This window comes from Elephas maximus, chromosome 26 (assembly GCF_024166365.1).
Source record: "Elephas maximus indicus isolate mEleMax1 chromosome 26, mEleMax1 primary haplotype, whole genome shotgun sequence".
Classification (NCBI taxonomy): Eukaryota; Metazoa; Chordata; class Mammalia; order Proboscidea; family Elephantidae; genus Elephas; species Elephas maximus.
Genome location: NC_064844.1, coordinates 17,752,846 through 17,767,974, shown reverse-complemented (window position 1 = coordinate 17,767,974; position 15,129 = coordinate 17,752,846). Strand labels below are relative to the sequence as shown.

At 44.3% G+C, this 15,129-nt stretch overlaps 1 protein-coding gene across 1 annotated transcript in view; it reads left to right on the top strand.

The window, feature by feature from the left end:
- Nucleotides 1-14,716, top strand: part of CAMKMT (calmodulin-lysine N-methyltransferase) — a 459,389-nt gene extending 444,673 nt beyond the window's left edge. The window contains exons 10-11 of the mRNA XM_049870491.1: nt 8,283-8,414; nt 14,156-14,716. Coding sequence (XP_049726448.1) covers nt 8,283-8,414; nt 14,156-14,233 — 210 coding nt within the window. The 3' untranslated portion in view covers nt 14,234-14,716. The remainder of the gene's footprint in view (nt 1-8,282; nt 8,415-14,155) is intronic.
- The last annotated feature ends 413 nt before the right edge of the window (nt 14,717-15,129 follow it).

Below are 15,129 nucleotides of genomic sequence, written 5' to 3'. Positions count from 1 at the left end.
ACCTACGCAAGATGCCTAGCACAGCGCCTGGCATACAGGGGGTGTTCCATAATGATAGCTAGTTCTAGTTTACTGCTGTATCAGCTCGTCCAGGTTAGTATACGTGAGACACTGGCCTGGCTAATGGGAGGCCTGAACTCCAGGCCCAGTTTAGCACTAACAGACTCTGGCATCGCTTCTCTCTTGCCTGGCTTCCTGTAGTAAGGGGAAAGTAAGGGAATCCACCCAGGCTCTGTAGGGTTCTGTCAGCTCTAAAATCCTCAGTCCTTCTTCCGGAGAGAAGATATATTTGTTCCCTGGAGGCAGAAAGCTTAGGTTCCAATCTGGGCTCTGCCATTTACTAGATCTATCTCTAAGCTTCAGTTTCACGTCTAGAAAATGGGGAGTGAACAAGCTTTGAGCACATGCTTGGCTTGAATAATCACTAGCTCTTGTTACCTTGCAGAAAAACTAAAGAGGCTTTCTGACCATTGTGAATACTGAGTATAGGGGACTCTGTGTACACATCTTCCTTGGAGTAATGCTGTTGGGAGGGGGAATATATACCATTTTCTTGAGCTGGACTTTGAATGTTTCTGCACACACCTGGGGCACACGGCATCTTCCCTACACATGTGTCCTGAACACCTGCAGCAGGCCCTCCACTGGACCCGAGAGGACCGTCTACCGTTTTTACTCCAAACAGCTCCCACAAGAGGACAAGAGAGATTACTGCTGGATGGCAAGAATGAAACCATGGCAACATGAAGGTTCAGGTGTCAAGCTGTGGGAAGAGAATCAGTTCTGCCCTTGTTGGGAAGTGGGTCTGTGACTTCTGTTGTTGTTGTTGTTGTGTACTGTTGAGTCTATTCTGACTCATAGTGATCCTATGTGACAGAGTAGAGCTGTCCAATAGGGTATCCATGGCAGATATTTTTATGTAGAACAGCTGGTGGGTTTGAACTGCTGACATTTTGGTTAACAGCCGAGCGCTGTGCCACCAGGGCTCCTTCCCTTGATTTCTAAGTCAGGTAAATCACCTGTCTGGGGCCCGAGGGTCCAGATGCAAGGAAAGGAGAGAGAGGGGAGGAATTTCTCTGCTTTTCAGCTTTTATAATGGGGCCGTGAATGAGGGGAGACAGGCCTCTGGAGAGAGCTTAGCCACCAGGGCGGCCCTAGCTTGGCCCAGGGGTGATGTCAAATCACAAGACCAAGCTTTGGTCCTCAACCAGACAGACACCTGTGCCTGGAAAGATCTTCACAGGAAGCCTCAAATGTCAGCAGGAAATGTCTGTCACCTGCCCAAAATGGAAGCTTTCCTCAACTTGCTGGCCTAAAGGAACTGTCAAGACAGTTGAATCCCACCAGAAAAACCATAAGGGACTCTAGCAAACTTAACAGAGAAAAAGAATAGAATTGATATTAAAAAGGGAATGAAATCGGCAACTTTTACACATTCCGAGAAGCAACCCCTCCCCCTTATTTTCCCTCCAGCAATGGCTTCTTGTTGCTGATGGTTGATAGGGTGACCCCTGTTGACCTGTTCCTTAAAGTCCACAACAACAGCAATGTCTGATATCAGAGGACCCAAATGTAATTTAAAGACAGCCACAGCAGTCTGCAAGTTGAACTTTAGTCCAGAAATGACAACCAACAAGTGGTATCTCCTAATAGTCCCCAGAAATGGCTTTGGGTACAGGGAGGGGTGCCAAGGCAGCTAGACAGTGTGGCTTTACTTAGCCAGGACCACAAGGAGGTAGATGGAGATGCAATACTGACAGCTCTCCAGCTAGTTATTGCTGCTGAGCAATTGTCAAGAATTCAAAAATATCACTGTGGAATTCATTTAACCTGCTTCAGAACCCAGCCCTCACCTACTGCTGGATTCCTGGAGACCCGCCTGTGTCTAAACACTGGAAATGTAAATCACAGACTCTCATTTTTGAGGAGCGACTTCTTTTTCCTGACAGATTTCCTCATCTGTTTTTTGTTTTTTTTAATCTAACATCTCTATACACATCTGTACATACATCTGTTTTTACTTGTCTCAGGGAAATTGCCTTCTGAGTGTGGGCTCAGCGCATGAGCTGACAGGGTGCTAAAGAACGCCTGGGTTCCTTGCTGCTGGCCAGCTCTGAGGCCCAGCGAATCCTTACCCATTCTCTGGGAAAAGCTGTGTTCAGCCATATCTCGGTCAGCGAGCTGTAGGAGTGCTCTTGAAACATCAATTGTAGGAATACAGTGCCCCAGATGGCTTCAAGACCCTCAGAGCCCAGAACCCAATCACAAGGAGCTCTTTTCTAAAGCCCACCTAGGTACTTCAGCATGTGCAGTGCTGGGTGCCCAGGAGAGCATACCAAGACATGAGGTGCAGTCTCTGCCCTCAAGGAATCTATCACCTGATTGTGGAGATGCAGCTGATACATGCGTGGAACGACAGGGGACGGAGGAAAATGGCAGATCACAGGCCACTGCTTGGTCACATATGGTCTGGTGCTCTTTGTATATGTTTTGTGAATCTTTCTAATTTACACCTTCAACAAAACGTGAGACACTCAAGGGTTTGGACTCTGTCTTTAGTCAGCAAACATTTATTGAGCAACTACTATCTGCCTGGCACTGTGCTGATGACTGTAGGGGTAAAAAAAAAAAAACAGTTGCTGTTGAGTGGATTCCCACTCATAGTGACCCTAAAGGACAGAGTAGAACTGCCCCATTGGATTTCCAAGGAATACCTGGTGGATTCGAACTGCCGACCTTGTGGTTAGCAGCCATAGCTCTTAACCACTACACCACCAAGGTTTAGGGGTATAAATATGGATCAGGAGCACTGTGAGGATCTCATAGCCTAGCAGGGTGGATTCACACATTAGTTACTAGGGATTACAGTGCAACATGGTGGGTTCTGGAAAAGAGGTAACCACAATGGAAAGAGAGAGACTGCCTGAGTAAGTTAGGGAAGGTTTCCCTAAAGGCAGTGGTATTTGAATCTGGCCTTGAATAGTAAGAACAGCATGCTAAGCCTCAGAGGAAAGGGTCAAGAAGATAGCATCCCTCCAAGACAGAACAGTGCTCACATGTGTGGAGTGCAAAAAAGCATGTGTGTTTGGGGACCAACAAGAAATTTCTCTGGCTGGAGTGTAAGAGTGTGCAGTTTGGGGGTTAGAATCAAGGAGGAGCAGGAGATGAGGTTAAAGAGTTGGGGGTACCAGTTTACGAAAGGCCTAGAACACCACGATGAGGAGACTGGGCCTTATCATGTGTATAGTGGAGAGTTGAAGGTTTTCAAGCAGGGCCGTGATGTGGTCACATGTGGATTCTAGAAAGATCATTCTGGCCACAGCATAAAGGCTGGAATGGAGTAAAGGAGAGCCAGAAAATGGCACAACTCCTCAGAGGTCCAGCCTAGACCAACTTCTACCTGGATGTTGAGTTAGGAGTTGGCAAAGACCTGAAGACAGAGAAGAGGGAACTGAATGGACATTTACTGGGGGCGTCTTTCAGCAAACATTTACTGAGTGTCTCTCAGATGCCAAGCACTGTGATAAGGAACTGGGGCTAGAGTAAGATACAACATAATCCTGCTCTGAAGGAGATCACAGTCCTGCGGGAGAGACAAGCACATGAGCAATTGTCTGACGGTGTTAAGGGTAGAGGTACGGGTGACCCATGGAAGCAGGGGGTGGGAGTGCCTAAGTCGGGGAGGAAGCACTGTATGAGGCCAGGAGAGGTCAGCAAAGGCATTACAGAGTTGGTGGGGTCTAAGCTGGGTTCTGAAGGTTGAGTTAAGAGTTCACCACGCAGGCAATGAACTGGAAGTAAGAGAGGCATTCCACACAAACAGAATATTTGCATGTTTGAAGATATAGGAAGACATGAAAGAGCATATCAGGGGACTGTAATTAGATTGGTCTGACTAGAACCCAAGGTGAGTATGCGGAAGCAGCAGATACAGACATGGGTCACGTCATGTTGGGCTTTGCCTGCCATGCCAAGAGGGTGGGACCTATGCCAGTTTTTTCAAACTCTTCCTTAAATGGTAGAACCCTTTGGTCAAAAAATTTTTAGCCAGCATCCCAATTTTAGAACAGTTAAAAGTGAAGTGGCTTTAGCTAAATTGGAGGTGAGAAAACTCAAGCCTGGTCTCTCTTGGTCTCCCTTTTACCCCTCCATGTCGCCCTGAAGCAACTCAGAGCATAGCTTGAGAACCACCTGTGGCAAGTGACAGCGACAGGGTGGTGGGGCGGGGGAGCTACCATTGAAGCGTTTTAGCAAGAAATGCCATGGTCGCCAGGTTTCCAGCTTCAGTTTGAAAGTGATGGGTATAGAAGTGCTTGGTACGTAGTAGGCACTCAGCTTTTGTATCTGAGTGTGTGTATGACTATGTGTGATGGGTAATGATCTGGGAACAGTAGGGATACGGGGCCAAGGATATTGAGTTCCATATTTAGACAGAATGAGTTTAAGGTGCTCTTCAGAACATGCCCATGGAGAAGTCTAGTAGGTACTTGAAAATATGGGTGTGGAACCTGGACAATGGTGAATGCTGAAATTGAACACTTGAGAATTATTGACATGTAAGTGGTAGTTGAAGTCCTAGACTTGGGGACAATTGCCTGGTGTTGTACAGAACATGAAGGAAAAGTAGGCAGAGTCCTGGGGACCACTGACAATGAAGGGACAGGTGGGAGAAGAAAAGCCAGGGAAGAAGTCTGAGAGAAATGGTAGGGAAGCAGAAGGCAAAGGCAGTGTCTCAGAAACTGGTAAAAAAATGCTTAGAAAATAAGCATATGTTTAAACATGTAATCGGTATTTAATAGTCGGCTGCCTGGAAATGAAAAAGGAATAAAGGCATTTTGTTGGCATAGCATATTCATTTTAAAATAAATCTGAAGCATACATATTTCTTCTAGAAGCACATGCCCTTACTATATTACTATAGGAGTGTAGATTATTCTAGCAAAATGACAACTGAGCTCACGACATGAAAATGTCATTGCTGTTTTATGGAATTTCTCCTCTCTCCAGAGGTAACCAAATTCTCTCAAATTTCTGCTCATCAGTCAAAATTTTACATCCAATTGAGCGTTCATTCTGACTTTAATCCGTGGCCATGAATGCTCCGAAAGTTGTGCTTTGGTAAATTGAAAATTATTTTTCTAAAATGATGGACTAAATATGAAATCTAGATCCTTTTCCTTGATGGGATTTTTGCAGCCTAAATTGTAGGGCATATTCCTCAGATTGTCAGACGAAGTGTCCTGCGCCATTGGCGCTAGTGGGCGGGCTTGTAAAACCACCCATTACAGGTGGACGCTGGCGCCCAGGATCGCTCACAGGTGTTTACTGAATGAATGGATGCTGTACTATGTCCCCCCCCCAAATATTAATACCCATCTCAAAACCATTTAAAACTCATAACTGAGTGACTAGAGATTAAAATCACTGCTCCCTTTTACTCTCGTGAGTACAGTAGTTTGTGTACCAAATGGTGACCCCAGAAATCCCATCTTAGCCAGTGACTCTGTACAAACTTCTTGGAGAAAATCTTTTCCAAAAATAAGTAAATGAACAATAGAATGTGGCCTTTAAACTCCCAAAGACTTGTGTTTTTCAGATAATTCAACATCTGGATTGGGTTTATTCTCTCAGCACACATTTATTGAGTGCCTACTATATGCTTGGCACCGAGAGGAGACAGCGAATTAAACGTTGGAAGAGCCCGTTGTCATGGAGCATAGGTAACAGCTGGAGGAGGCGGGCAATAGCAAATAAGGGTATGATGTGTGTCAGTAGTGAGAACTGCCAAGAACAAAAATAAAGCGAGAGAGGGGTGCAGAGTGATGGTGGAGGGGTGCTGTTTTAGGTAGGGTAGTTTGAGGACAGGTAAGCAGAGACCTGAAGGAAGAAAGAGAAGTCTGGCGGGAGAGTGCTGCCTCGTGGATAGTAACAGTCTCTTACAGCTCACCCCACTCAACGGGGAGCAGATATGTGCTTTGTGAATGCAAACATCAGCCCAACCAAGAAACCCGTAGTCCTGTAAACATTTGTGATCCATAGCATAGACAATAGCTGTTAAAAATCGACTCCTCCGTTGTAACTGCAAGACCATTTTTACAGGTGACTTTAAAATAAAACAGCTTGGACTATTCAAAGCTCCAGAAAGACAACCAGCTCTTAGAAGTGACTAAAATGACCTACTGGTATTCCCTTTTTTTTTTTTTTTTATGGAGACTTTTGCTCCCCTGTGGAGACCAGGTATTATACCTAGTTTCACATCAAAATGAATTTTTGCTGCTAAGTTTGAATAGCAATTAATATTGGAAAAGCTGACAGGACCTTAAGTGTAGTGGCATGATTGTCACTGTTATAATTATGTGCCCGAGTGTGTCCATGTCTGTGTAAACACGCTATGAAAACACACTTGATGTCCAGGACAGTGTTAACAGTGTTTTTTCTTGCAGGTAAGTGGGGGAGAAAGGAGGGGAGGGAGAGAGAACTGATTGCATTTTTATAGCACTGTTAGGTGGTGTGGGTTTTTCTCATTTTACATCTGTATAACCTTGTTCTTCAAATTACTTTCCCATCAATCACTTCATTTAGTCCTCAAAACTTGCTGGTTAAAAACAAAGAAACAACTAAACAAACAAAAAGAAAACCAGGGCAGGCTTTATTCTTCCCATTTGATGGATGAGAAAACTCAACGGGTCAGCTAAGATGACTTAAGGTTCTTACCTATAAAGTGGGGAGATTGGACCACATCATCTCCAAGGTCCTTTCTAGCTCAACAGTTCTATGATTTTTTTTTTTTTCCTTTTTCTGATTTTCCTGAGTTGACACAGCTGCTTAATGGTGGAGACACCCTTGAAGTCCAGAAGGCTTTCCACCACACAGTTCCTCCTTATGCTCCTAGCAGCCTTCTCTGCATGTGTAAAATGTAATGCCTGCCTTACAAGGTTGAGGGAATTAAAGGGGCAGGGGTTTGTGAAGCACCTAGCACAGTGGTAGCTATTATTATTATTATCGTCATTATTACTAACAAGGAGACCATGTAGTGTAGTGGAAGGAGCACTGGCATTGTATTCAGGTAGATAAGCTTCGTATCATTTACAGTTGTGTCACCTTGGGTCAATTATTCAACCTCTCAGCTTCCACCCTGTATGATGAAGTTGATACCTACATCACAGGGCGGTTCAAAGATTAAAGACTGTGATGTATATGGAGCACCTAGCCCAACATCTGACACATCCCAGATGCTCAGTAAATGGTTGGCAGGTGTGGATGATAAACCACCTTTCATAAGAAACTGAGATATATTTTCACGGTTGCCTCAAAACCTGAAGCGTCATTTCGTACAGGTGAAGTGTAACCTTGAAATAAACTGGAGCACATAGGTATCATTACAAAAAGAGAAAAAGAAGAAGGTTCTGAGTTTGGCTAGTCTGTGCACATGTGGGACGGGGAGGGAAAGTCCACATGTACCCAGCGGTTAGATCATTGTGGAGTTTCGTGTTGGATGGTCTTCTGAAATCAAGTATGTATATTTGATTCAAGTTCTCCCATTCTGCCTACTGCAGCAATCTCCTAAGACTGTGTGGTTTATTTAGAAAGACCTATTTACTCTCATTAGACCACTTTCTTTGAAAAGCAGTCGTTTGAGTACTATGAGGAGCTGTTTTGCTGTAGCAATGGCCATTATGAGAGGTTCAGTGAAGTGGAAAACCAAGCTCCTGTAGCTTGTCTTGGACAGCATGGTTCCGAAAAGGCTGGCGGCTGTACTGAAACGTGACAACCCTCCATTAGGGATGGTGGTTACTTGTCTCTTTGAGGATCCCTTGGTGTTGAGTTTTCAGGGTACGACAAACTAACATTTACAGGCATCTCTTGCCACATACTCTAAAGCTGTGCTCTGCTTGGATCTGTCAGCAGCTGCTAAGGAGTCACAAGGTGGGTGGTTCTGCCCTGGACCGGGTACCCTAAAATCCAGTCAGAGCTTTAAACCAACCAGTGGACTCCAGAGAGGTGTGTACAGAACACCAGCTTCCAGTCACATTTTTTTTATTGTTGTGTGCGTTATTTGAAAAGGATGAAACAGCAACTGGCCATTTGAATGTGAAATATATATTTCCTTATTTGATGTACATCTCTCCATGAAGTGAATCCCTAGACTGTACGGATGCCTCAAGAACCACTGTGCTTTTCTACCTGAGCACAGGACACTAAATGCCTTGACCAACGTCTGTTATGTGTGGTTGACTTCCAGTTTTTAAATGTCTGTCTGCATTTCCTTTTTAATGTTCTAGGGGAAAGCAATGGTGTTTGCCCCACGCCGAGGGAATACCGTAAACCAGTTTTGCAATCTAGCTGAAAAAGCGGGTTTCTCTATCCAAAGACATGAAAATTATGATGAACACATTTCAGACTTCCACTCCAAGGTTAGTTTTCTGCTTGCGTTAGATAATACTTTAATCCGAGCTGCATTTTGAAGAGATCATGGTCTTTTGGGCAGGTAACCTAAATATTTGATTAAAGTACTCCTTAGGTGTTCCGCTTCTGACTGGCTATTTGTGTCTGATTATTTTGCGTGGGAAAGCCATCTTTTATCTTTGCATGTCTGGGAGGATTTTACAGAAGCCATCCTTGTTTACTCCCTTCTCTAAAACAAAGTAATCTTTTCATTCATAACGGACTAATTCGTAGGAGGCAGGGGAGGTGGTGTAGAACGATCGAGAAACCAGTATTTATATTTTAATGAAAAACCTTCAGGTTTTAAGGAGGTTAACCGCTTAGCTGTACTCAAATAAATAGAAGGTGAATGTCTAATTGTATCATGTTGGACTGTAAATCTTTTATCTCTGCTTGCTTTATGGCTGGGTCACTTGGCAGTTTGAGACTGTTAAATCTCATACAGAATTTCACAGTTGTGGGGTTATATGTCAGATCAAGGCGCTACAAGATTTAGGTCAAAAGCACTTATCTGAGAGTGATTTCTAAGCTTGCTTACATAAAGCGATGTCATCAGCCTTTTTATTATTTAGAGGTGTAGAGCAATATAGGACACCGAGAGGCAAGCGTTCCACTGAAAACTTTTTCGGCATCTCACATTTGTTAATGCATGTCACAGTTACTAGTGTACCATGTATTCTGTAATTTTGTGCCTTCCAGAAATCTCCCTTTGCTGAGCTAATCTGACCTTGGCAGGAGACTGTGACTTGTCATGATCTTGCAAGTTGCAACTGCAGAAAAGTAAAGGCCCCACCAGAATTTATTTTCTCCTGGGAAAATGTTAATGGCATTCTTTATTGCCCAGGATTGTGATGCAACGGAGAAGTGTGTTGACCATTGAAAAGTTACAGGCAAAACGGATCTGATCTTCTAAGCGAGAGAGGAAATTCTCATCTTCTGGGAATATGTTCATTTCTTTGGGTCTTCAGGGTTCCAGTTAGCCCCTGGGGGGACACATGGTGCTTTATGAACTGAAAGAGTTAAATCACTGTCTCTCACAGGTGGATTCTGGCCCATTGCTTACAATCAGAAAAGTAAATATAGAATGGCATGATATTCAAAGCTTACCTGCTTCTCTTTGTAAACTCTTCCCTAGAAAAAAAGGACTGGCTCTCAGGGCTTTACCTGGTGGGAGGAAGGGTCTCTCCTGGCCCCCTGGGCTCCTCCATCCCAAGGGATAACATGGCCCTCTGTTCAGGGTCAGGCTGGAGCTCCAGGGATCAGCTGATGGCCGCTTCAATGTCCTGCCATTCACTTTCTCCCTAAAACAACAAATACTTTCAGTTGCTCAGCCACAGCTCAGGAGAGCAAAGGCCTGGGTTGTCCCACCAGCAGACGTTCAGCCTTGTGCCTGATAGCCTGGGTCTCCTCCCTGCAAGGTCTGAAGTGCCTTGGGACTCGTGAGGCATTCCAGCCTTTGTCTAGAACTTTCCATAGCCAGCCCCTAGTGGACAACAACTTTGCCTTTTTACTTCCAACTTTGTACTCCACCCTGCTAAGCCTAGAGCATGGCCATAAATTGCTAAACACACCATTTTATTTGTGTTGTGCACATTACTCACAGGTACTACTCCAGAAATAATCACTGACAGATTCATTATTGGGCACATTGATTATTCCCACAAAAATAAATTTCCTTAAATAGCTAAGTGCCCTTAGTTTGTAATCTCTTCATAATTGCTTACAAGTCAAAGTCTACACCTTATAAATTGGGCTAAGAAATAGGTCTCTCTCAGTTATTTCCTTAGTGTGTGTGTGGTGGGGGGAAGTTTAGCCTGCTCCTTTCTCAGGCTAGTGGAATATTCTGTAGAGTTGGGGCACCCTGGGTAAAAGGTATGGCTCCTAAGTGTGCACCCACAATATATATTTTTAGTATTTTCAAGAGTAGAATGGCGCAGTGGTTAAGAGTTTGTCTGCTAGTCAAAAGGTCTGCAGTTGGACTCCATCAGCTGCTCCTTGGAAGCCCAATGGGACAGATCTACTCTGTCCTATAGGGTTGCTATGAGTCGGAATCTACTCCAGAGCAATGGGTTTGGAGTTTGAGTTCAGAGCTATTTCACGGGGGTTGCTATTCTGCTTCTAGCAAAAGCGCCCAGGCTTTCCTGCCCCAGCAGCAGAGGTGACTGCGCTGGCTGCCCAGAGCCTGGCCCCAGAGACCCAACCCCAGCTCGCAGGTGGAGGGCTCCTTTGCAGGAAGGGTGTCCTGAAAAGATCATCCCATCGGCGCAGTGGTGAGCAAAGCTGGAGGGAGTGAGGAGGGTCCAGCTCCTGACCAGGCCCCTGCGCACTCCACCGGGGCCCAGCGCGGAGGCAGCGCCCGCACCAGGTCCCCTGCGGCCCCGCCCGGGGACCCAGGGGACGCAGAGAGGCCCGCCGCACCGCCCGGAACCTCCACCCCGGCGTCTTTTGTTTGCCGTGTGCTAATTGCCAAGGCTTAAAAGTTTTCCATCTTGAGCAGCAATCGGCTTTCTTCGTCTCCATCTCTGGGCAAAGCCCCAGCGTCCCTGGGCCCAGCCTGCGCCCCGATGGAGGAGCGGCGTTTTCCTTCGGGCTGCGTGTTATCCTCTTAGCCCTACAGTGTTGGACTAGAGCGTAACCAGCTGGAGGACTGTAAAACGACTGATAATGCTGCTCCTTTCCGCTGTCCCGTCTTAATCTTGTTACACAAATGGTTGTGAAGAGATTCATGAATTTTAATTTTGCCCTCTACCTTCCTGCCTCACGTCACTCACACACAGCTGCCTTCTCGGCCCGAGCTTTTCACCCCTCCTGTTACAACAGGGGGAAAAAATGAGTTACAATCTTGGCAGTCAGTGCAAGGTAAAAAAAAAACTACAGATTTAGGCAACCACCCATGAAGCTGATTAAGTGATCAGGAGGAATGGCTTTGCCTCTTAAACTTTTCACCTCTCATTGTTAACTGTGAAATTTTACTTCCGTTAAAAAGCAAGCCTGTAATCAAAACGGTGCCATTCTGCACTTTTCTGCCAGTGTCTTTGTTCAACTGTGCCCACCCCAGGCAACCAGCGCTTAGGAACCAGGCAGCCAAAGGTGTAGTAGTTTTTGTTTTTTTCTGTTCATCCAGGCAACAGGAATTGAAATAAAATTCTTCCCTCTCCTCTCCAACCTCTTGGTCCTCTCCAGGCTAGGGAATCAAACGCAGTGCTTGATGGTGTGGCTCCAAACCTTTAGGATATTAAGACAGCAAATTGTTCAGTAAGGCAGAATGACAGAGAGATGACAGTTGGCTTGAAATTAGTTGATAAAAGTACTCTCATTCATGCAAATAGTCTTTAACCCATAATTTGACAGGCCATGTTTCTTTTCCTTTATTTTATTTTATTTTTTCACTTTTGCAAAACCACTGGAGTGTTTGTGTTCTCTATTTTTGTAGTCAGTAGTGAAAACAGGCTTGGGCTTGGCTGGGAAGTCAGTACATTGCGTTAAAAGCTCGGCCATATTGCATTTCTGCTTATCTATTCAAAATACCACATTACAAGTGGCTGGTGCTTATAAGCTGTGTGGTGTGCTGTTGATAATTGTGGATACTGTAAAGGGTAAACAGTCTGAACTCGGCTCCCGCTGCTGCTGTTTGCACCGTAAGGCTGAGCGTGTTACATCCAATTATGAAGTAAAGCATAATGCTACTAATAGCAGCTATATAATTTAGTTCGGTCCTCAAAGACCCTGTTTTAACCTACAAAATTGAAAAATTGTTTTATTCACAATTTGCTGTGTTCATTTTTCCCAAGGTGCTTTATTATTTCTTTAAATTATAATTATTAATTGGGCAAAGAAGTATAGCCTTGGTAAATGGAATTATTTTTCAACCACATAACATTCCCCCATCGAAGCAAGTATTTCCTAACAGCTTTGTGTGTGTTCAAGTGCCTTCACATAACAGACTTGATTCAGAAGGGACCTGGTGGTGGGCTGTGGCATTGCCTCGAAGGTCTGTCAGCTTTTCCCCGTTACCATTAACAGGAAGGGCTCACAGTCAAGACGGGGCTGGCCCCTGGCCCCTTCCAGCAATGAAGCCTCTGCTTTGGCCTCCAGAGGTCAGCCTAGAATCCAAGTTAAAAGTGGTTTCTAACCCATATTTACAAAAGAATTATTTATCCGCCATATTACCTCAGGGACTTTCTAAAGAGCTCATTTGAGTCTGTATATGAGTACATTGTGAGTGAGGAGGTCAGCTGACTCACGCTGAGGAATCAACTTTCCCTGATCTCCAATCCCTGAGGAAAGAATTTAGCTAGCTCAGCCCCTTCTGCCATCTATAAAATATTTCAGTGAGCTCCCTCTATCGCTAGGGCAACTACCAACTAAGGTATTTACAGTTAGTAGGTCCCCAGTTAGTGGGTTTGAATCAGGAGGTTGTAAAGCCATTTTCTCTGCTTTTTTTCCCCCAGATAAAAGAGTGATGTTGAGGGACTTAGGATTAACAGGGTCGCTACTTTGGTGGCAACAAAAATCCATGAGGATCTTTCTAAATAGACAACTAATCATCTGTAAACAGAGCCAACGCCAGCTAAGAAAAGAGAATGAGGTTACTTCAGTGATTGCCCCACACCAGCTCTGAGGAAAGTGAATTAGAAAATAAAGACTGAGTTAGCTTTGTGTTCCCCGTTGGAAGAGGAAAAGCGGGGTCATTGCTCCTGTCCTTAATAGTGAGGACACGTCAGTTTGGGAATGTGATTTCGAAGGAACACTTTGAGAATACTCACGTTAACATGCCCCAAACCGACTAACCCATAAAGCTGTGACGTGGGAGCCATTTATTTAGCTTGGGGTGGGGGGATGCTTGTCCCATTTGAAACAATATATAAAGGAATTGGGTCCATGTACAATTAAAAGAAATAGTTATTTCCAATCCTTAGAAATTAAAAAAAAAAGTGAATTAACAAATGGCTCAAAAACACTAACTTCAAAAATAACAATTTCTCTTTGTAATTTGCCGTTTGCTAAATAAAGGTGACTGTCAAAATTACTCTAACCAAACGAGGAAAAGTGTCACTTTAGATTTGAGGGCTCTGGTTGACTTTTAAAACCTGTCATGAAAAGCTCCTCAGAACTTCACCTGAGCAGTATATCAAATGTTGCTGCCCTGATGGTTGGACTGTGTTCTCCTCAGAGGAAAGAAATTTTGAATGGTATTTCATAACTATTCAAATGGCTAAGAAGCAGCTGGAAAGCCATCAAAATGTCTTAGGCCCCACAAACCGATTCCTTGTGCCCAGGTGTTGCCAGGGCCTCCACACAGTTGCTGATCTGAAATGCTTGCCTGCCCGAATACTGGGGTGCCAGCAGGGCAGAGGGGCCTGAGAGCAGAAACTCTGTGCCAAATGACTGGCCTGCTGAAGTGAATGGGTTCCTAGCTTTCTCTTCCGTGAGGTGCCTCACAGCTCAGAGAGGTCACAAATGCAGTTTAGGTATTTATGAAAAAACAAAACAAAAACAAACCCTATCCCACACCAAAAAAAAAAGTTCCCTTCCTGTTGCACAATATTGTAATATCAACACCACTAAGAATCATTTGGAGTTGCTGCCTTTGAGATTTTTCCCCCAAAAACAATGTAAGTAAAAAAGTTGTCACTGTGCTCAAAATTAATTGACAGGTAAAATTTCATAATCTAAATCCCCGACTTTATTTTTCTATTATTCTTTTCAGTTGAAAAAGGAAAACCAGGACGTATATGAAGAAAACCTTCATTACCCACTTCTGCTTATTTTAACCAAAAATGGATAGGAGATTAAGCTCCTCGAGAGAAGACGGAAACACCAAGCTCACAATGGAAGATTTTTCACCTAAACAGAAACCTGTACTGAGTATTATATTCAACAAGCCGCTGGCTCCTGGGTTTGAAAGCCCCTAGGACTCGGGCCCCCACCCCTCAGCAACAGGGTGGGTTATGGGGTCCACTTGTCTTCGCCCACGTTGTTCCCCAGCCGTCCTCACCCGCCTCCCGCCATCCCCCTTTCCTCAGCCTGCTTGTTGCTTTCTTGCACCAAACCTTTGTTGTGTCCTTAAAAATGTATAAGCAGTCTGTCTGAGATTTGAATTCGACCTGTGAGTAACCTAAATATTTCTCCCTCTTATTGACACAGAATTTGTTTTGACCTTCCCCCCTCCTTTTTTTTTTTAATTTACCTCTTTGTCCTATTTTTGGTGGTGGTAGTTTTTAATCTGTAAAACACAGCCAACATCCTGATTCTTTCCTGGCTAAAAAAATAAAACACATCTTGCCAATCTCCCTCAAATTAATTGTATTAAATCTACCATCTCTTTCTCATTCTTTTTTCCTGTTTTAAACAGGATGTTTTTTCCCCCCCAATAGATGTATGAGAAATGACTACATCAGCCCCAAGCTTCATAAACTGACCGTTTGTCCCCTGGACACAATAGTGTGGCCAGCCCTCTGCTCCTCCTCTCTAATTATGTGTGATTAGTCTCAGTGTGTTGTGTCAAGGAGGGGGAGTGTGCTGAGTGCTTATTATCTGTTTAGGTACAAGAAGAGCACATTTAGGCTCCATGAATGAAAAGTGAGCCTTTATCAGGGCTCAAATCTAACTGCTGCTATTCTCCAGGCTTCTTTCAAAACAGGTCCTTCCCAGAGAAATTTTGAACCCATGGTTGACAAACTA